Raw genomic sequence first — 22,515 nt, 5'->3', positions numbered from 1 at the left:
AATGTCGACCCTTTAACGAGCCTTGTCACATGACTTAGGATAATAGCCAAACCAGAATCTCAATTTGCAGACACTGTGTTTCGGGGTACTGCCCCTCGTCTTTGCAAAGTGGAGCTCTGGTTTGGCTGATTGAGAGGCATCTGACCGGCATCCAAGAAGACTTCCAATAGGTGGCACTAGAGTTCTAGTCCTCTTCCTCTCTGAAGAGACAATTTGCAATCAAGAGATCACATAATCTCTGAAAGGCTTTGCCTACTTTAGAGCATACAAGAATCAAAGTTATTAAATATTTCAAGTTTTAATATAAAAATATGCAGTGCTTGCAATGAAAGATATAAAAATGTAAAAATAAAGTGACACAAATATGCATAACTGTTATAAAATAAAATGGGAGAAATAACAGAAATATCAAAAGGTTTCTGTCTACAGTTATCTTTGGTTTCCTTGAGGAAAGGAGAAATTAATTATGGAATACATGGGCATAGGCAGCCCCTCACATGTGAACAACTTTCTTTTGTGCAACCCAGACTTTATATGCTTGGTCCTGGGCTCATATTTCCAGGATGAACTCAATAGTCCGTGTCCTAAATACCCCAAGCCACTCCCTAGAATTGAGCCCGACCCTCAGGAAAATAGTCACCCAAAAGCTAACTGTGCATTGGTGGAGGTATTTTCCTGATGCTGAGCCACTCACTTGGAATTGCATGCGAGATCTCCTGTGGCGAAGGCTCCACTGGGTTTCCTATCCCCACCCACATAATGGGACTAGTGACTGGGAGAAAAATGGCTTAATGGAGGTCCCTGAGACACTAACAAGAGGAATGGAATGATTGCTTAACCTTATTAACCCTATAGCTGCAGTTAACTAGAATTTCTGGACAACAGGTTACCTTTAAGCTTAAACTACATCCTAAACCCATATGAAGGATTCACAAATCCAACCCAATACATACTGTATTGATTAATTAGAAGATATATAAAGTCCATTTTTCCTTCTATAGCTTTGTATCCTTAAACACCTTATATTTTGGCTCTAACTCCATTTTAAGTCACTAAGAAATAACAAGCTGTACAAAATTAATATTTTTTATTGAATAAAATTATATGGAGGCATACAAAACAAAAAAATAAATAAAACAGTTAACAGTTTTGAGTTACATTCATTCAGCTTTAATGTGGTATTGGTTGTGTATTGCAGAGTTTTGATGATGCAACCAAGTCATGACTCTAAAATTTTTCTGAAATATATAGCCGAACATCCTCCTGTCCAGATAAAGCAAAAAACAATTAAGAATAGGCAATTCACTATGATTTTATACAGAGGCTTTTTGGGGTATGTACAAATGGAGTAGAGAGCTTCATGGTGATTTATTAAAAAAAAAAAAAAAATAGAAGGTTGCTCACCATATGAGTCATTTGCTCTAGAACTGGTAGCAAAGTCAGAAGTTCGTTATCTGTTTGGTCTCCTGACCAACGCCTTACTGGAACTCTGTTTGTAAGCTGACAAAAAATAAATACAATATAGCAGATGTTAATTGTGTTGGCAGGTATGCAATAGATACAGACTTATTTGTGTGCAGTAGGAGTTTACACTTTTCTGACAGTAGATGGCGATGTTGTTACTGTTATATGCTTAGTTGAATGTAATGCATACACTTGTTGAACTTTGGTTTATCTTTCTCTCTGGAAAAAAGATCCTTCAGACTTCTTGTTATGCTGTATTGAGTAAGCTGATGCATTTACCTCATGTTCTGTGAGAATAAAAGTTGAATTACTCCATATAATCTACTCTCACAAGTTTCTTCTGCGACCAAACTATGCAACAGGTTATGGGCAGGGGCGGAACTACCGGGGTCGCAGAGGTCGCGGCTGCACCAGGGCCCGGGCCCAAAAGAGGGCCCGGTGCCGCCGCGACCTCTGCGACCTCGGTAGTCCGCCGTGGGCGCAGCTTACCGGGCCGCCGCCAGGATGAATTGCAGGCTGAGCGGCCGGTCACTGTGGGGGCAGACCGTGCGGCGTCACGTTCCTCGGCTCCTCCTCCTCCTTTTCGCGGGGCTGCCAGGCGCGCGCGCGCTGCCTGGGGGACTTCGAGCGGTGAAGGTACGTGCAGCAACAGGACATGTGGGGGGTGCGACATGTGGGTGCGCCATGCTCTTCCCAGGTCCCGGGCTGCCTGGCGATGCCGATCGCCGGGCCCACGGCCCAGGTATGTCCGGGCGGCAGGAGCCGGTGCCATTATCGTTTAGCTGGGGGGGGGGGTGCCCTGCAATCCCCCCTACAAGTGCTCAAACCGCCCTGTGAAACTGTATTGGGGAGCCATGGGATGCATTCCCCCCCCCCCCACCACATACATTGGTTTTGTGTATCTGCAATTCTTTTAAATGTAATGGCTGCAGTTATTGCGTGGTATATACAATTGGCAATTGCTCTGTTTGAACTTTCTTTGTGTCTATATTTAGGGTTTAACACCTGGATTTATTTTTCAAATTTCATTTTCAGATTGTTTAACTTTTATAACAGTTTATATCCACCATGTCCTCTTACTCTTTCTGCAAACCTGCAGAAAACTACTAAATAGCTGTTCATTGAAAATTCAAAGAATATGCAAAGTGTAGTTAAAAACAGAGGCAGGAACAGCCATCACCCCACAGACACATTGAATGCTTTGTCCCATACAGTGTGATGCAGGAGGGCTGGCATTTCAGCAAGCATCAATCTATTTAATAAAGCATTTAAGCTTGTTAATCAAAAAAAAAATACCTTTACCATTTGAGAATGGTACCACAAAAGCATCATACAAAGAAGGCAGGCAATCAACAATTGCAAAAAGCATTTAAATTAATAAATGTTCCCATTTCCTTTTCTACAGTGACAAGAATATTCATATTGCGTTTTATTACGTTCCTGTTTGAACACAGTTTGCCGTTTTAAGCATTTGTTCGAGTTGATTCTTTGAAACCGTTTTTATGTTGTTCCGCTTTGGTTAAGAAGCATGACCAGCACTGACTGAAAAACCAATTTCTGTAGGTAAAAATTCTTAACATGTAAACTTAATTTCCAGGTAATGTATTAGACTGTCAGCTAATTTTCCTTACAATCTTTTCTTTTTAGGGGATGCAACATGAAAGTTCATCTTTTGAGGGTAAGCTGTTGTTTACAACACTTTTTTCTTATCTTTCGGAAATGTTTTTTTTGCAATAGATATTTACTTCTTAGTTTAACATTGTATGCGTGTGTCTGTATATCATTTTTTTTTTTTTGGGGGGGGGGGGCCCATTCAAAAGTTCGCACCGGGGCCCGCAGGACTGTTGTTACGCCCCTGGTTATGGGCCCAGCATAGAAGACAAAAATGACTTGCTAAATGCAAAAGAATAATTCAGAGCATTTATCTCCAAACAAGTAAGACAAATAAGTTAGCGATGAGCAGCAGTTCAAGAGCTAAGACTCACAGTAGCTAAGCTGAACAATGAGAACTATCAGTTATGAAAGTTCAAAGTGGAGATGTTATTGTCTAAAGGCGATTTATTGGAGGTAATTACTACAGACAGACCCAATGATAATAATCAGACATGGGATAAGAAAAACAGACGAGCAAGAGCTACTATCAAATTATCACTGGCCAACAGTGAAAATGTTTCTGAAATGAAAATAGCTGGTTTGTAATAATTTTAGCATCCTAAAAACGAATATGTTACTTAAAAATCATTATTAGCTCTTGTTGCTGAGATACAGGTCATTTAAGATTATTATGCAGGAAAATAGGGAAATTTTGAATTTTCAACAAATGTGTATTGGTAAACCTGATTACAGACCTGTTGAACCAATGTCAGCCATTTTATAAATTGTGTCTGCATAGTTTGTACTAATTGAAGTCTCTTTCTCTTGTTGCAGTAATTTTGTGGAGAGAATTTACACTTTGAAAATGCCTCGTAAATGTGCAAATATTGTTAACAATTTTTGTTACGTGTGTGGTTATGTGACATTTGCCAACCAAAGAAGACCAATTACTCCACTTGTGAAGACTGCTTACCATCATTACTTTGCTTATACGTGGCACTTAAATACGTGGCACTTATACGTGGCACTTAAATACGTGGCACTTATATACGTGGCATTTTGAGACCTATAATTTTTCCACATTTTGGTCCACAGAGTCATGTGAGGTCTTGTTTTTTGCGGGACGAGTTGACGTTTTTATTGGTAACATTTTCGGACACGTGACCATTTTTTATCACTTTTTATTCCGATTTTTGTGAGGCAGAATAACCAAAAACCAGCTATTCATGAATTTCTTTATACCGTTCTGCGTTTGGTAAAATTGATAAAGCAGTTTTATTCGTCGGGTCAGTACGATTACAGCGATACCTCATTTATATCATTTTTTAATGTTTTGGCGCTTTTATACGATAAAAACTATTTTATAGAAAAAATAATTATTTTGGCATCGCTTTATTCTGAGGACTATAACTTTTTTATTTTTTTGCTGATGATGCTGTATGGCGGCTTGTTTTTTGCGGGACAAGATGACGTTTTCAGCGGTACCATGGTTATTTATATCCATCTTTTTGATCGCGTGTTATTCCACTTTTTGTTCGGCGGTATGGTAATAAAGCGTTGTTTTTTGCCTCGTTTTTTTTTTTTTTTTCTTACGGTGTTTACTGAAGGGGTTAACTAGTGGGACAGTTTTATAGGTTGGGTCGTTACGGACGCGGCGATACTAAATATGTGTACTGTACTGTGCAATTTATACTCTTGTAATGAATTCTTCTCGCTACCTACAGCACATACTTCCATGGCGTGTATCTAAAAAACGAGAGCTAATTAAACAATTCTGTGGGTATATTTGAGTTTCTCGACCCAAAATTAGTAATATTTGCCTATTTTCATCAAAGAAACATAAAAAAAGTTGTTTTTTGTTGGCCTGTGGGAGGATGATCAGTAAATGCACATAAGGAATGAGAATACAGCAAAGGGAATGTGGGAAGCATTGAAAAAGCTACATGAAAGATCCAGCTTAAATCACAAACTATTCCTGCTAAGAAAACTTTATAAAGATGAGATTAAGTGCAAGATTAAGTGCAAGAAAGGCATGCAGAAGCATATAAACTCCATGATGGAGGTGGTAACACAGCTGAGATCAGTCGGTGAAGACATTAAGGAAAGCCATATAGCAGCAATATTATTGTGCAGTTTACCAGATTCATACACTGCTCTGATAAATGCACTAGAGAAAAGACCTGAAGCAGACATTACACTAGAGTTTGTAAAGACCAGACTTATAGATGAATATCATAGAAGGAAAGAGCAAACAAATGATTCAACTGAAAGGGATAGTGAAAATGCTCTTAAAGCGACAGGCAAGAAGTCCCACAATACAGAGACAAGAGAATGTTTCAGAGGTAAGAAAAAGGGACATTTAAAGACAGACTGTACTATATGGAAAGCAGAACAACAGAAATTACACCAAAAGGAGAATAAACAGAAAGTAAAAAGCACAAGTTCTTACCTACGTGCAGATCACTGGAATGGTACTTTTAAAAGTAACTGATAAAGAGTCATCGTCAGGCTGGTTTATTGACTCAGGAGCATCAAGTCACATGACGAGTGATAAAAGCTTCTTTACTGAACTTGATGAAAATAAGAAGGAAGCAATTTATCTTGCAGATGGGAGTAAAAAACGCAGAAGGTATTGGACAAGGAATGCTAATCTGTCCTGATAGATTTGGGCATAATGCAAAATTACTAGTAAAGGATGTGTTATATGTCCCAGGACTAGAAGGAGGATTGTTATCCGTAAAGCATCTGACAGCCAGAGGACTTACTGTAAAATTCAAAGATGATAATTGTACAATCCTAGCGGGAGATATGGTAATAATGTCAAAGCAGGTGAACAATTATATCATCTAGACACATTAAAAGGAACAGATGAAGTTATGTACACATGATCACAAGAATTGTATTCACATATGGCATAGGCGTCTAAGACACAGACATCCTGAGAGTAATGGCGTTACAAAAGAAGAATTTGACAAAAGACCTATTGATATCGGATTGCTTAATTACCATAAAATGTGAATGTTGAATAAAATTTAAAGCTACAAGAGTATCTATACCTAAAGAGAGTGAAACAAAAAGCACAAGACCACTTGACTTAGTACACACTAATGTAGGTAGACCCATGAAAGTGACCACATCAGGAGGTAGTAGATAAATGGTGACCTTCATAGATGACTACTCAAGATACACAGTCGCATACTTGATAAAGAACAAAAGTTTTAAAAAAATTAGAAGACTATGTGACAAAGTCAAATAACAAGTTTCAGAGGAAGCCGATCATCATCAGAAGTGATAATGGACGTGAATTTACAGGACACCAAATAGAAAACTACTTAAGACAGAATGGAATAGAGCAACAAAAGACTGTTCCATACACACCTGAACAAAACAGGGTAGCAGAAAGAAAAAGCAGAACTGTAACTGAAATGATAAGATGTATGCTAACAGACTCCAAACTACCAAATAAATATTAGGGTGAAGCAGCAATCACAGCTACTTATCTGCAAAACAGACTTTTTTTTTCAAGAAAACTGAAAAAAAAAACATATGAACTGTGGCAGGGTAACAAACCAAGTGTGAATCATTTAATAGTTTTTGGTTGCAAAGTTTTTGTGTTTATTCCAGAAGAAAAATGCTCCAAACTTCAAAACAGAGCCATTGAAGGAATATTTGTCAGATATAGTGACAATTGCAAAGGATACAGAATCCTAGAACCCAAGACAGACAGAATCACAGGGAGTAACAGTTTAACATTCATTGAAGATCTAAATGATGACATAATGACATCAGTGGAAATGAAAAATGAGAGAAACAACAGTGATATAACTGCAAGAACATATGACGAGAAAGAAGTGGAAATCAATGAAAATAAAAAAAATGAAAGTCAAGAGATACAGCTCCATACAGACACAGAACCAAGACGCACAATAAGAGAAAACAAGGGAAGACCACCTCAACATCTTTCATTCAAGGCAAGTACAAATAAAATTTATGAACCTACATCTTGGGAGGACATATCTCAACTTTAAGAGGAAGAGGCCAACAAATGGATAAAAGCTGCAGAAACATTAATAAAATCCATGCATGATTCAAAGACATGGACACGGACTAACTACCAAAAGGAAAAAAGGCTACAGGATGTAAATGGGTTTTTAAAGTAAAATGCCAAGCAGACGGCACAGCTGATCGATACCGAGCAAGACTCGTAGCTAAAGGCTATTCTCAGAAATATGGAGAAGACTATGAAGAGACAATTGATGTCAAACACACCACAGTCAGAACCTTGTTTGCAGTTGCAGCAACAAAATAAATGCAGTTGAAATATCTGGATGTAAAGGCAGCATTTCTGAATGGAGACTTAATAGAAGACATTTACATGGAACAACCCCTAGGATTCAAGGATAAAAGGAAACCAAACATGGTGTGTAAGCTACGGAAAAGAATATATGGTTTAAAACAAGCAGCTAAAGCGTGGAAAGATAAAATCACAGAAGTACTCATAAATGAACATTTTCAAAGAAGCAAAGCAGATCCTTGTCTATATACAAAGAGACTGACAGACAGATGGATCTATGTGCTGATATATGTGGTCGATATTTTAGTTTGTTTTGAAAAAGAAAGGGATGAAGCGGAGACAGTGAAAACTTTGGATTAACACTCTGAGATAAAAGATCTGGGAAATGTGAAACAGTGCCTAGGAATACAGAAAGAAAGAGAAGAGAAGATGGGAGTTTCCTTCTTAATCAAAATCACATGATTCAAGACATAATTGAAACATCTGGATTGAAAGATGCAAAACCAGTAAAGTCTCCAATGGAAACCAACTATCTGAAGGAAATAAATAGTGAGCAGAATCGGTTACCGAATAGTGAACAATACAGAAAGGCAATGGGAAAATTATTATATCTTGTGACTATTACAAGGCCAGACATTGCAGCAGCAGTGAGAATTTTGAGCAGGAAGGTGTCAAAGACAAACAAAATGGATTAGAATGCAGTGAAGAGAGTAATCCGTTATTTGAAAGGGACCAGCAGTGTTAAACTGAAACTACCTGCAAGTGAGAAATGCATTTTAAAAGGATACTTTGATGCAGACTGGGCTGGAGATCCATTTGATAGGAAATCTGCCAGTGGCTATATTTTCTTGCTCTCAGGCGGACCAATTAGTTGGACTAATGGTAACACTGTCGTCAACAGAAGCAGAATATGTCGCCGCATCACATGCCAGTCAAGAAGTTCTATGGTTAAGACAATTGCTAACAAACTTAGGACAACAACAATTGGGACCAACAAAGATGTATGAGGACAATCAAGGATGTCTAGTTCTTGCTCCGATGGAAAGAGTTAATCCAAGAACTAAACACATTGATGTGATGTGAAGTTTCACTTCTTGAGAGATCACCAGGAACAAGGAATCCTAAATTCTGCCCAACTGAAGATATGACAGCAAATATTATCACAAAGACAGTGAATGCTGAAAGACATCAGAGACTGATGAAGAAATTAGGCTTAACTGAATAAGTCCTTATTTTTGAGAATGGGTGTTGGCAGATATGCAACAGATACAGACTTGTGTGCAGGAAGAGTTTACACTTTTCTGACAGTAGATTGCAATGTTGTAACTGTTATATGCTTAGTTGAATGTAATGCATATACTTGTTGTACATTGGTTTCACTTTCTCTCTGGTAAAAGATCTTTCAGACTTCCTGTTATGCTATATTGAGGAAGCTGATGCATGTACCTCATGTTCTGTGAAGATAAAAGTTGAATTACCCCATATAATCTACTCTCACAAGTTTATTCTGTGACCAAACTATGCAACAAATTGTGCCATGTTGTAATAGTTCCACAACCAGAAGACACAATGAACTTACATGAAAGGGAAGAGTATAAGTCAGTGTGTCCAGTGCCACAGTTTTGGCCAGATTCCTATCTAGAACATTTAAGTCTTTTACATAACGACCTGATACACAAACACAATGTTCCTGGTAGAGGCGATGCCTGCAGATACAGAAAAACAATTTAAAGAGTGCAATCTAAATATTATCGTTATTATTCAGTATTTATCAATGCAAAGTATAAAAGGCAAAGTACACATTATTTTCCTGCCACAAGTCTGTGAATCTGTTGGGGTTTCTGTCTGAAGCCCTGAGAAACTGCCTTTCACTGAAGCAGTAACTTTCTATTCCATCTAGCCTCCGTTGCGGAAGTGTCTCTTTTTATGCATGCTTGTGCTTGCCTAAAAAGATAGAACAAAGTGACTTTCTGCTTCATTATCTGAGTGGTTTAGTCTGTTGGTGAAATTACACAGATCGCATACATGTGATGTCCTGTTTCGCCAATTAACGCTTTCATAAGACTATTATGTGGTATTGTCGTATCAATTACAAGAACATACAAAAAATACATTGTACAAGTCCTTTATATTATATACTGGACCTTCCATAAAAAAAATGCATCTTAAAACACCTGATTAGCTTTTTCTGTGGGTCCAGGACTTCCAAAATTTTTTCAGCATATGATTTCTTTGCTCTGGTAAAGACAAATATCTGCATGACAAAAAAAAAAAGTACAAATTATCAGGACTTATTGCAGTACAAAGGTACAGTTGAAACCAGAAGTTTACATACACTATATAAAAAGACATATGCATGTTTTCCTGAAGTCAGAATAAACCTTTCCCGTTTTAGATAAATTAGGATTGACATAATTATTAATATGTGCCAAATGCCAGAATAATGAGACAGAGAATATTTTAAGGCATTTGTATTACTTACTGTAAAGTCAAAAGTTTACATACACTAAGAGTACTATGTCTTTGAACAATTCTGGACTGCCCATATGATGATGTCATCATGTGTTTGGAAGCTTGTGATAGTTTTTTGGCAACAGTCAAGTTAGAGACACACCTGTGGATGAATTTTAATGCACACCTGAAACACACTGCTTCATTGTGTAGCATCAAGGGAAAATCTCAAGAAATCAGCCAAGATATCAGGAAGAGAATTGTGGATTTGCATAATCCTTGGGTACAATTTCAAGACACCTGAAGGTGTCTCGTTTATCTGTACAAACAAGAAGCTTGTGGAAGGATATCCTAAATGTTCAGTTAAGGTTAATGGTACCAAATACTAATAACATTTATGTAAACTTTAGAATTTGCAGTAAGTAATAAAAATGCCTTAAAACATTCTCTCTCTGTCATTATTCTAGCATTTGGCAAATATTAATAATTATAGTAATCCTAATTAACCTAAAATGGGAAAGGTTTATTCTGATTTCATGTCAGATATTGAGGAAAACATTCATATGTGTCTTTTATATAGTGTATGTATACTCATGGTTTCAATTCTATATCAATATTATATTTTCCATTAATTTTATGATTACAGAAAAAGTTAGACTTTTGGGGGGTATTGCAGCTCCTCTCTATCCAAAATATATGGTTTTAAAAGTTTCTAGAATTAGCCAAGATCAATTTAGTGGCAGGTCAAGTATTGTGGACGTAATAAGAATGTCAAAATGCAACCAATGAAAATGAACCTCATTCAGCATTGTCTAAAGCAGGGCTGAGTATTTTATTTTTTACTTTAAAATGGGTCCTTTGTGTGAACTTAATTACATAAAATATTACAGGATAGGCTCACATGAGGAGGTCTTGTGACAGTGGATAGTCTTGTTATAGGGGCAAATAAACAAAGAGCCAATTTAGCAATTGATGCTCATTCTGATTTTTGGATGTGTAAATGTTCCCCCAATCAGTCAACAAAATTGATTATTTATGCAGGCCTATAAATAATGATTGTCGAGGGCTTACCTGACTGTAAAAATAGGGGATGTGTTGCCGAAAACATGCATTCTGTATTGAGACCAAATAATTTTTCCCCCCATATTCTTTATATTGATTTCTGTAAAGTAGTTAAAATCAATTGCATAGACATCTGTATGTGTAACGGTTGCTATAAGGCCACGTTCACACGTTGAGTATTTGGTGAGTTTTTACCCCAGAATTTTTAAGTCAAGACCAGTAGTGGGTGATAAATACAGAAGTGGTGACGTGTTTCTATTCTACTTTTCCTTTGATTGCTCCACTCCTGGTTTTGACTTACAAATTCTGGGGTAAAAAACTCTCCAAATACTCAATATGTGCACATGGCCCTAAGCTTATGGGTGTTAATAAAAATAGTAAGATAGAGTTCACCTCATATAATTTGCAGATGGTTTCCAAGAATTCTCTGACATGAGGTCTCAGTTTTAGATACGCCTAAAATATAAGATTTAAAAATTGTAAAATATACGAATTCTGAAAATAATAGCCAGTCAAAAGGAAGAGAATTAAAGTGTAACGGTTTAATTTTTTATTTCATAACTGATAAGAACATATGAAAAGAAGCAACTTTGTGATATTTTATTGTTGGAATATTGCTTATTATTGTATATAATGCATCAAGTACTATTTACTAGTATTGAAATTGAATGGTTTTCTGTCTTCAGTAATAGTGTTACATTGCGAATAATACATTGTTAAAAAAGAAACAAAAACACACTGTTCACTGTGTGTGTAGCTGGAGCACACTTTACTTTCACTTTGCAAGCTGACAGACATAATGCTAAGATCCTAAGCTATAAAGAAATACCAGTTGTAAGCACTGTTCCTGAATAAATACATAATGCTAAGTTGAACAGTTGGACAGTACAGAGATTAATCCACTGCCAACAATCATCATAAAAATCCGCTGCTCCTCTTGGACTGATTATTCATTCTCAAAATTCTCAATTCACTGGTAAAATTTGTAAATAGTGAAATATAGATAGATTTTTAAATTACTAAGCTAGAAGAGGGCAGTTGCTACTGATAACATTCTGATAAATGGAGGTTAAGAGTCTATATGAGCTCCAATGGCAATTGTGAAAATTGCAAGTTTTCCAATTTGTAATTTTAATAAAAATTTGATTTGTAAAAAAAAAACAAATCCCCCAAAAATATTAAATACGTTTAACAAAAGAAAAGAATACTTAAATAATAGGTCATTTTCAGATGACATCTTCCTTTAAAATATACATTACTTTTACAGTATATCATAAAGCAAAGAAATGATTGATCATTCAAAATCAGCAGCACAGCAACACTCCTCTGCATTGAAATTACAACAGCTTGAATGAAAAGTGGAATTATGGATTGATATTTAATTACATGGAATTGAAGAAAAAACTGAGACATTTTCAAAACATCTCAATGTATTCAGTACTTAATATGAGAGCAATGTGTAGACATCCCTGCACTTGCATACCTTGGAATGCCATCAATAAGGTCATTAATAATTGTCTAAAGAATTTTCTTCCATGCTGAATGCACATTAACACACAAATCCTCAAGATCCACCACTGGCAGTTCCATTTGCAAATTGCTGATCAATTACAACTCAGATATGCTCGATGGGAGAAAAGTCCAGAGACACTGCAGGCCGTGATAGCAGTTTTGGATCATGGAGGTTTGTCACAGCAGCACAGGCTTGGCCTGGTATTCTGTTGGAAAACAGCTATTTGGCAACTTTAAAATGTTTAGTAATCTTACGATGCCACGACTGTGTCACATCCTCCTGGGAGATCTGGGGTTAGGCGATCTTTGCATACTCTGAATCACAGGTCTTCCATTTAGCCTGTGTTTTGTACAGCAAATGGACTTAATTACCTTTGACACTGAAGAGATTAATGAGTCTTTGTATGCTCATTTTCTCTCTCTATAAAACCTAGCCAGACCTTCTCATCACTGTCTGTGAAAGTTTTGATTCCCGGCTTGCGGAAGTAAAGGTACCTTCACACTCAGCAACTTTACAACGAGAACGACAACGATCCATGACATTGCAGCGTCCTGGTTAGCGATCTCATTGTGTTTGACACGCAGCAGCGATCTGGATCCCGCTGTGATATCGCTGGTCGGAGCTAGAAGTCCAGAACTTTATTTGGTCGTCAGGTCGGCGTATATCGTCGTGTTTGACAGCAAAAGCAACGATGCCAGCAATGTTTTACATGGAGCTAATGACCTGTGAGAACGATAAGTGAGTCACCGTTACGTCACAGGATCGCTCCTGCATCGTTCTGGAGCTGCTGTGTTTGACGTCTCTACAGCGACCTACACAGCGATCGGCTCGTTGTCTATATCGCTGCAGCGTCGCTGAGTGTGACGGTACCTTTAGTGTGCTGAAGTTGGAGTTCGTAGTTGCTGCTGGAGATCGTTGTCTGACGTTTTTGGGTATATGGTTTCTCCATTATCCTATTTCCATTTGGTTTATACCTTCCTATCCTTCCATCTATTCCGCTCTACCCTTGGTGAGTGTTTCTATGCAAGCTGCTTTTTGTTATCCCTGTTTGTCTTATGTGTATATACACTAACATATCTGTCCCAGGCTTCCTGGGGGGAGAGGAAGGGGACAGCTTAGGACTTTAACAGGAGCATAGTAAGGTCAGAGACTCGGACATCTATACCTTTAAGAGAACCGGGATAGTTAGGGTCCCAGTTCCAGGGACAGTTTGAGGCCCCCCTTCCTTACTGATTACCATCAAAGCGTGACATTTTCACAGGCCCCACATTTTTAGATCCTGACATGGATCCCATAGCTAGCATTGTGAGACAGCTGCAGGGTTTGTCTTGTGAGCTATTGGACCTACAGTATAAAGTTTCTTCACACCAGACAGTTGGACTGGAACGGAAAGTGGCACTACTGGATAGGTTTGTTTTGGTTGGGACAAATAAGTCATGTCACGGGAAGCCTGTCAGCTCTATTTCAAGCTATGGCCGTGGTCATCTGAGTGTGAGAAATATATTTATTACTCAATATTTTGATTTACTCTCCCGATCTCAAGTCTCATCCGGTACATGTCAGGCAGGTGTTACAGATTCTACAGGATAATAAACTGAATACCAAGTTGGATAAGTGTGTATTCGTCATACAGGAGGTTCAGTTCTTAGGTTTCCTAGTGTCAGCTGCCGGTTTCCGCATGGATCCTGATAAGGTGCGAACAGTCTTGGAATGGAACTTCCCAGAAAATCTGAAAGCATTTAAATGCTTTTTGGGGTTTGCAAAGTTGTCATATTCCAAAAGACACTATGATGTAGGCAGTAGGGAACTTTTGGCCATTAAGTTGGCATTTGAGAAATGGCATCATTTTTTGAAGTAGGCAGTTCAGCTCATCACAGTTATAACTGATCATAAAAACTTTATGTACCTAGAATCTGCTAAATGTCTGAATCCCAAGAAAGCTAGATGGTCTTTGTTTTTCACCATGTTTTGGCTATGTGTGCATGTTGCAGAATTGATTTTGTAAAATTCTGTGTGAATTCTGCCTCTCTTGGCAGAAAACGCAGATGAAATTCCACACGGTTTTTATTCGTTTTTGATGTGGATTTTCATGCGGTTTTGTATGCGTTCTTGTAAGCTAAATAAAGATACTATTTAACAAAAAAAGAATTGTGATGTATTTTCCTTGTCCAACCTCTTTTCCTTTCTCCTTCTGAAGACCATAATATTATTACATACCATGTCCAAATGTAATGTTTACACACACAAAACAAATGTAAATGAAAATAAATAAATAAAAAAAAAATATATATATATATATATAATATATAATACAGTGGGCAGAGGAAGTATTCTGACCCCTTTAAAGTTTTCACTCTTTCACTGTAGCCATTTGGTAAATTTAAAAATATCATTTTTTTTGCTCATTAATGTACACTCTGCACCTCATCTTGACTGAAAATACGGAAATGTAGAATTTTTTGCATATTTATTAAAAAAAGAAAACCTGAAATATAACATGGTCATAAGTATTCAGACCTTTTGCTCAGACACTCATATTTAAGTCACAGGTGATCCTCCTTGAGATGGTTCTACTCCTTCATTGGAGTCCAGCTGTGTTTAATTAAACTGATAGGACTTGATTTGAAAAGGCACACACCTGTCTATATAAGATCTCACAGCTCACAGTGCATGTCAGACTAGGGTTGAGCGAAACGGATCGTTCATTTTCATAAGTCGCCGACTTTTGGCAAAGTCGGCGTCTCATGAAACCGATCCCTGTGTGGGGTCGGCCATGCGGTACGCGACTTTCGCGCCAAAGTCGCGTTTCAATGACGCTAAAAGCGCCATTTCTCAGCCAATGAAGGTGGACACAGAGTGTGGGCAGCGTGAGGACATAGATCTCAGTCCCCACCATCTTAGAGAAGGGCATTGCAGTGATTGGCTTGCTTTCTGCAGCGTCACAGGGGCTATAAAGGGGCGTTCCCGCCGACCGCCATCTTACTGCTGCTGATCTGAGCGTAGGGAGAGGTTGCTGCAGCTTCTTCGGAAGCAGGGATAGTGATAGGCAGGGTACATAAAGCCACAAACCGCTTGTGCTGTAGCGATTTCCACTGTCCAACACCACCTTTTGTTTGCAGGGACAGTGGAAGCTACATTTTTTTTTCCTCAGCGCTGTCGCTCATTGGGCTGCCCTAGAAGGCCCCCTGACCCTGATAGCTGCGTTGCTGTGCCTGTGTGTGTACGCCGCTGTGCAAACCAACTGCTTTTTTCAAAGCACAAATCCTGTTGTTCCTTCCTTTCTGCACAGCTATCTTGTGTGTTTGTCCACACTTTTGTGTGCAGCAGTCCTTTTTATAGCTGCCTGCCATACTTTTCTGAGATAACTGCAGGGAGATAAATATTGGCAAGTCTGCCTCCGTGCCAGTCCTGTGTGTGGCATCTGTCTCTCATTGTGTGCCACCGAAAACCAGTGTGTGATACTTGGCCATTTTTTTTATTTTTATAAATTCTCCCTTTTCTAAAAAAAATAATTAGTGGGAGATAAATATTGGCAAGTCTGCCTCCGTGCCAGTCCTGTGTTGTGGCATCTGTCTCTCATTGTGTGGCACCGAAAACTAGGGTTGAGCGACTTTTATTTTTATAGGATCGGGTCGGGTTTCACGAAACCCGACTTTCTCAAAAGTCGGGTCGAGTGAAATCGGCCGATCCTATAAAAAAGTCGGGGTCGGGGTCGGCCGAAACGCGAAACTCAATGCAGTGCAATGGGAAACTATGGTTCCCAGGGTCTGAAGGAGTGGAAACTCTCCTTCAGGCCCTGGGATCCATATTTAAGTGTAAAATAAAGAATTAAAATAAAAAATATTGATATACTCACCCTCGGACGCGCCCTGGTAGTAACCGGCATCTTCCGGTCCTAAGAATGGCGCTTGAAAGACCTTTCGAATGCTTCACGGCTTGTGATTGGTCGCGGCGGCCCACGTAACCGCTGAGCGACCAATCACAACAAGCCGTGACGTAATTCTCAGGTCCTAAATTCCTCATTCTAGGAATTTAGGCCATGAGAATTACGTCACGGCTTGTGATTGTTCACTGAGCGGTCACGTGGGCCGCCGCGACCAATCACAAAGCCGTGACGTCATCTAAGGCCCTTCACGCGCTAATTCTTAAGAAGGAAGGCTGCCAGAAAGAAGCAGGGTGCGTCCGAGGGTGAGTATATACCTAATAGGAATGTTCTAAAAGTTTATGTTCTAAAAGTGTGGATTACATTAGAATTAAAACCTGAAAGATGTATACAGACTGTGCCCTGCTACCTGCCACCATCGCACTCTAACAAGCATCTCTATTCTTCCAACAGGTATGTTCACCCACCCAGTCCACCCAGCTCTCCTGCTGTCTGTCTGTGAAGTGCACATAGTACATCACCCAGCTTTGCGCATAGACTTTCCTCTGCTCCTAGCATTGTGATGGTATGTTCACCCACCCAGTCCACCCAGCTCTCCTGCTGTCTGTCTGTGAAGTGCACATAGTACATCACCCAGCTTTGCGCATAGACTTTCCTCTGCTCCTAGCATGTGATGGTATGCCTTTCAGCTAACCCCCAACTTACTCTGTGATATTTATGACCTTGTTTACTTAGTCTTGATTGTATGCATCTGGTCCACCCTTAATTCTCTGACCAAAATGAGCAGAGACCACTCCTCTCTGCTCCACACCTGAACACACTTAGTTTTCCATATATTGCATAGCACAAGTCTGCTAGACTTCAGTCTGCAGTGTGGTTTCTAGAAGTGTGTTCTAAAAGTGTGGATTACATTAGAATTAAAACCTGAATTGGAACTGAAGGTAACTGGCCAGTCACTGCAAACAATGTTTCTGTTTGTTGGCACTTTTACCCCTATAATCTTTCACTTTCTGCTACCTCCCCCAATCCCCACACCAAGTAAGGAACTGTTCATCTCCTCTTCAATCCTCCCCATCCATCTTACCTCCTCCTCAGAACTGTTCCTTAACATACAATCCTCTATCTCAAAGCACAGGCAGCCCCCTCACGCTCTCTCCTGCTCCCACCTGCTAACACTATCTCTGCTCCTTCTCGCTGCTGGTGATATCTCTCCAAATCCTGGTCCTCCTCACCACATTCCCACAGTCATTTCTACCTCCCATCCACGCTCCATCACAAACTTCCGGAACCTCTCTAACCTTATACCCATTCGCCCAGCCCCCGCTTCCCCAGTCCCACTAACAGGAGCTCTGTGGAACGCTCGCTCTGTCTGTAACAAGCTTTCCTACATCCATGATCTTTTTGTTACTACCAAACTTTCCTTCCTCGCCATCACCGAAACCTGGCTCACCCCTTCTGACACAGCCTCTCCTGCTGCACTCTCTTACGGTGGCTTCCACCTTTCTCACACACCCCGCCCCAGCAGCAAGCATGGTGGAGGAGTTGGTTTTCTCCTGTCAGATAACTGCTCCTTCACCCCAATTCCACTGCCACCCTCTGTTACCCTCCCTTCCTTTGAGGTGCACTCTGTGCGCATCTACTCCCCCTCCAACCTCCAACTGGCTGTCATTTACCGCCCCCCAGGGCCAGCCACCATCTTCTTTGACCACTTCACCACCTGGCTACTTCATTTCCTTTCTGCAGACATCCCCACTATCATCATGGGCGATTTCAACATCCCCATTGACACTTCCCTCTCAGCTGCCACTAAACTTCTATCTCTCTCTTCCTCCTTCGGCCTCACTCAATGGTCTTCTGCAGCCACTCACAAAGATGGTCACACACTGGACCTCATCTTCACCCGCCTCTGCTCCCTATCTAACCTCTCTAACTCACCTCTTCCTCTCTCTGACCACAACCTTCTCACATTCTCATCTCACTCCACTCCATGTCTAGAGTCCCCACCCCACAAACTTTCACACCCTCGCAGAAATCTTAAACATCTTGACTTACATTCATTCTCTGAATCCCTCCTCCCTCTCATAGACATAAGTTCCATACACAATGCAGATGACGCTGCCGCTCTATATAACACCACAATAGCTGTAGCTTTGGAATCTGCTGCCCCACTTACACATACCAAAGCTCGCAAAATCAACAGACAGCCCTGGCACACCAGCCTGACCAAAGAACTGCGGCAAGCTTCCAGGGCTGCTGAGAGCAGATGGAAAAGATCCCACTCCAACGACCACTTAATCGCATTCAAACAGTCCCTCACTACTTTCAAGACCGCACTCGCCACAGCTAAACAAACCTACTTCTCATCTCTCATATCCTCCCTGTCTCACAACCCTAAACAGTTATTCAACACCTTCAATTCTCTCCTCCGTCCCCCAGCACCTCCTCCCTCCTCACTTATCTCTGCTGAAGACTTTGCCTCATTCTTCAAGCAGAAGATTGATAACATCAGAGACAGTTTTGGTCAACAAGCCCCAGAGCCCTTCTTCCCAACTTCCCTACCCTCCACCTCCAAAACCAACTACTCCACCATAACAGAAGATCAACTCGCCACTCTACTCTCAAGATCGCATCTCACCACCTGTGCACTTGACCCGCTCCCATCCCACCTTATCCCAAACCTCACCACAATCTTCATCCCAACCCTAACCCATCTCTTCAACCTATCACTAACAACTGGTGTTTTCCCCTCAAGCTTTAAACATGCCTCCATCACACCTATCCTCAAAAAGCCCTCTCTTGACCCATCCTCTGTATCTAGCTATCGCCCTATATCACTTCTCCCCTATTCCTCAAAACTACTGGAACAACACGTCTACCTTGAACTGTCCTCCCATCTCTCTTCTTGCTCCCTCTTTGACCGCTTACAATCTGGCTTCCGGTCACACCATTCCACTGAAACTGCGCTAACTAAGGGCACCAATGACCTCTTAACCGCCAAGAGCAAGCGACACTACTCTGTTCTCCTCCTCCTCGACCTGTCGGCTGCCTTTGACACAGTGGACCATTCCCTATTATTACAGACCCTCTCATCCCTTGGCATCACAGACTTGGCCCTATCCTGGATCTCATCATACCTAACAAACCGGACATTCAGCATCTCCCACTCACACACCACCTCCTCACCTCGCCCCCTATCTGTCGGAGTCCCACAAGGTTCAGTCCTTGGGCCCCTGCTCTTCTCCATTTACACCTTTGGCCTGGGACAGCTCATAGAATCTCATGGCTTTCAGTATCACCTCTATGCTGATGACACACAGATCTACATCTCTGGACCAGATATCACCTCCCTTCTAACCAGAATCCCTCAATGTCTGTCCACTATTTCATCCTTCTTCTCCGCTAAATTTCTGAAACTTAACATGGACAAAACAGAATTCATCATCTTTCCCCCATCTCACGTGACCCCCCCAACAAACCTATCCATTAGAGTAAATGGCTGCCCACTCTCCCCAGTCCCACAAGCTCGCTGCCTCGGGGTTATCCTTGACGCTGATCTCTCCTTCAAACCACATATCCAAGCCCTTTCCACTTCCTGCCGACTTCAACTCAAAAATATTGCACGAATCCGTTCATTCCTCAACCAAGAATCTGCAAAAACCCTAGTCCATGCCCTCATCATCTCTCGCCTTGACTACTGCAACCTCCTGCTCTGTGGCCTCCCCTCAAACACTCTCGCACCCCTCCAATCTATTCTAAACTCTGCTGCCTGACTAATCCACCTGTCCCCCCGCTATTCTCCGGCCTCTCCCCTCTGTCAATCCCTTCACTGGCTCCCCATTGCCCAGAGACTCCAGTACAAAACCCTAACCGTGATGTACAAAGCCATCCACAACCTGTCTCCTCCTTACATCTGTGACCTCATCTCCCGGTACTTTCCTACACGCAACCTCCGATCCTCACAAGATCTCCTTCTCTACTCCCCTCTTATCTCCTCTTCCCACAATCGTATACAAGATTTCTCTCGCGTATCACCCCTACTCTGGAACCCTCTACCACAACACATCAGACTCTCGCCCACCATCGAAACCTTCAAAAAGAATCTGAAGACCCACCTCTTCCGACAAGCCTACAACCTGCAGTAACCACCGATCGACCAAACCGCTGCATGACCAGCTCTACCCTCACCTACTGTATTCTCACCCATCCCTTGTAGATTGTGAGCCTTCGCGGGCAGGGTCCTCTCTCCTACTGTACCAGTTATGACTTGTATTGTTCAAGATTATTGTACTTGTTTTTATTATGTATACCCCTCCTCACTTGTAAAGCGCCATGGAATAAATGGCGCTATAACAATAAATAAATAATAATAATAATACTCACCCTCGGCTTCTTTCCGGCAGCCTTCCTTCTTAAGAATTAGCGCGTGAAGGGCCTTAGATGACGTCACGGCTTTGTGATTGGTCGCGGCGGCCCACGTGACCGCTCAGCGACCAATCACAAGCCATGACGTAATTCTCATGGCCTAAATTCCTAGAATGAGGAATTTAGGACCTGAGAATTACGTCACGGCTTGTTGTGATTGGTCGCTCAGCGGTCACGTGGGCCGCCGCGACCAATCACAAGCCGTGAAGCATTCGAAAGGTCTTTCAAGCGCCATTCTTAGGACCGGAAGATGCCGGTTACTACCAGGGCGCGTCAGAGGGTGAGTAGATCAATATTTTTTATTTTAATTCTTTATTTTACACTTAAATGTGGATTCCGATACCGAGTTCCGATATCGCAAACATATCGGAACTCGGTATCAGAATTCCGATACCAGATTCAGAAGATCGCCGACCTCATCGCCGACCCCACACAGGGGTCGGGTCGGGTTTCATGAAACCCGACTTTGCCAAAAGTCGGCGACTTCTGAAAATGGCCGACCCGTTTCGCTCAACCCTACCGAAAACCAGTGTGTGATACTTGGCCATTTTTTTTTTTTATAAATTCTCCCTTTTTCTAAAAAAAAAAAATTAGTGGGAGATAAATATTGGCAACTCTGCCTCCGTGCCAGTCCTGTGTGTGACATCTGTCTCTCATTGTGTGCCACCGAAAACCACTGTGTAATACTTGGCCATTTTTTTTTTTTTTGGGGGGTACATTCTCCCTTTTCAAAAAAAAAAAATTAGTGGGAGATAAATATTGGCAAGTCTGCCTCCGTGCCAGTCCTGTGTGTGGCATCTGTCTCTCATTGTGTGTCACCGAAAACCTTCTTTTTTTTTTTTTTTTTTAAATTCTCCCTGAAAAAAAAAAAAAGTGTGGGAGATTAAGATTGGCATTTCTGCTTGAGTGCCGGTCCTGTGTGTGCCATCTGTCTCAAATTATTGAGGCACAGAAAACCTATTGTGTAACATTGGGCCTGATTTTCCTTTCAGTGTCAGGCACCTATAAAGGTATATATAAATCCTACAGAATTTTGAGAACACCTTATAAGTTGTTTTACAGTAACAAATACCGTTACTTTGGTTACGTTTTGCAAACAATGAGGAAGTCTAGTGGAAGAGGTCGTGGCCGTGGGCGGTCATTGTCAGCTGGTTATGATGGTAGTGGTGGTGGAGCATCAGGTGGTCGTGGTAAAAGCAGTACAGCACCTAAGTCTCGAGTTGTTGAGCCAGGTTCGTTGTCTGGCAACACAAGGCCTCTAACGCTCTCTTTTCTGAGAGTAGGAAAACCACTTTTGAAGCTGAAGCAGGAGGAACAAGTATTGGCTTTCATTGCTGACTCTGCCTCTAGCTCTTTCGCCTCCTCCTTGGAAAGTGCCAAATGTCAGAGCAGTGCATAGTCAGTGGATGCTCCCGGTCAGGAACAAGTCGCTTCCTTGTGTCCTTCACCCAGAACAACAGTGAAGGATGAGTCAGTCGACACAACAGGTTACTCCATGGAGCTTTTTACACATACCGTTCCTGGGTTAGACAGTGAAACAGTTAGCAGGCCATGCCCATTAGAAGTTGAATCAGACATGGAGTGCACAGATGCACAGCCACAGCCAGATTACTATGCTGTTCCTTTGACTCAGACCAGAACATTGCCCTCGCAGTGTACTGAGCCAGAATCAAACCCAGCAGAGACTATGGTGCCCCGTCACGAACGCTATACCACCGGCTTACACGGTGACACAGACGAAGTTGCACACGACATAGAAGAGGAGGTCATAGATGACCCAGTTGTTGACCCCGATTGGCAGCCATTGGGGGAACAGGGTGCAGGCGGCAGTAG

At 41.0% G+C, this 22,515-nt stretch overlaps 1 protein-coding gene across 9 annotated transcripts in view; it reads right to left on the bottom strand.

Annotated features, from left to right (window-relative positions):
• Window positions 1–1,072: 1,072 nt before the first annotated feature.
• The window catches only part of LOC143783319 (CTD small phosphatase-like protein 2-A), a 166,004-nt gene continuing 144,561 nt past the window's right edge, over window positions 1,073–22,515 (bottom strand). For all 9 annotated transcript variants that reach the window (XM_077271739.1, XM_077271745.1, XM_077271726.1 and 6 more), the window contains 5 exons: window positions 11,258–11,320; window positions 9,526–9,605; window positions 8,931–9,057; window positions 1,405–1,500; window positions 1,073–1,263 (listed from right to left, as the gene is read on the bottom strand). In XM_077271739.1, coding sequence (XP_077127854.1) covers window positions 1,228–1,263; window positions 1,405–1,500; window positions 8,931–9,057; window positions 9,526–9,605; window positions 11,258–11,320 — 402 coding nt within the window. In that variant the 3' untranslated portion in view covers window positions 1,073–1,227. The remainder of the gene's footprint in view (window positions 1,264–1,404; window positions 1,501–8,930; window positions 9,058–9,525; window positions 9,606–11,257; window positions 11,321–22,515) is intronic.

Source organism: Ranitomeya variabilis, chromosome 1 (assembly GCF_051348905.1).
Source record: "Ranitomeya variabilis isolate aRanVar5 chromosome 1, aRanVar5.hap1, whole genome shotgun sequence".
In the NCBI taxonomy this organism is placed as follows: Eukaryota; Metazoa; Chordata; class Amphibia; order Anura; family Dendrobatidae; genus Ranitomeya; species Ranitomeya variabilis.
Note: the sequence above shows the minus strand (reverse complement) of the source record. Positions and strands in the feature narration are given on the sequence as shown.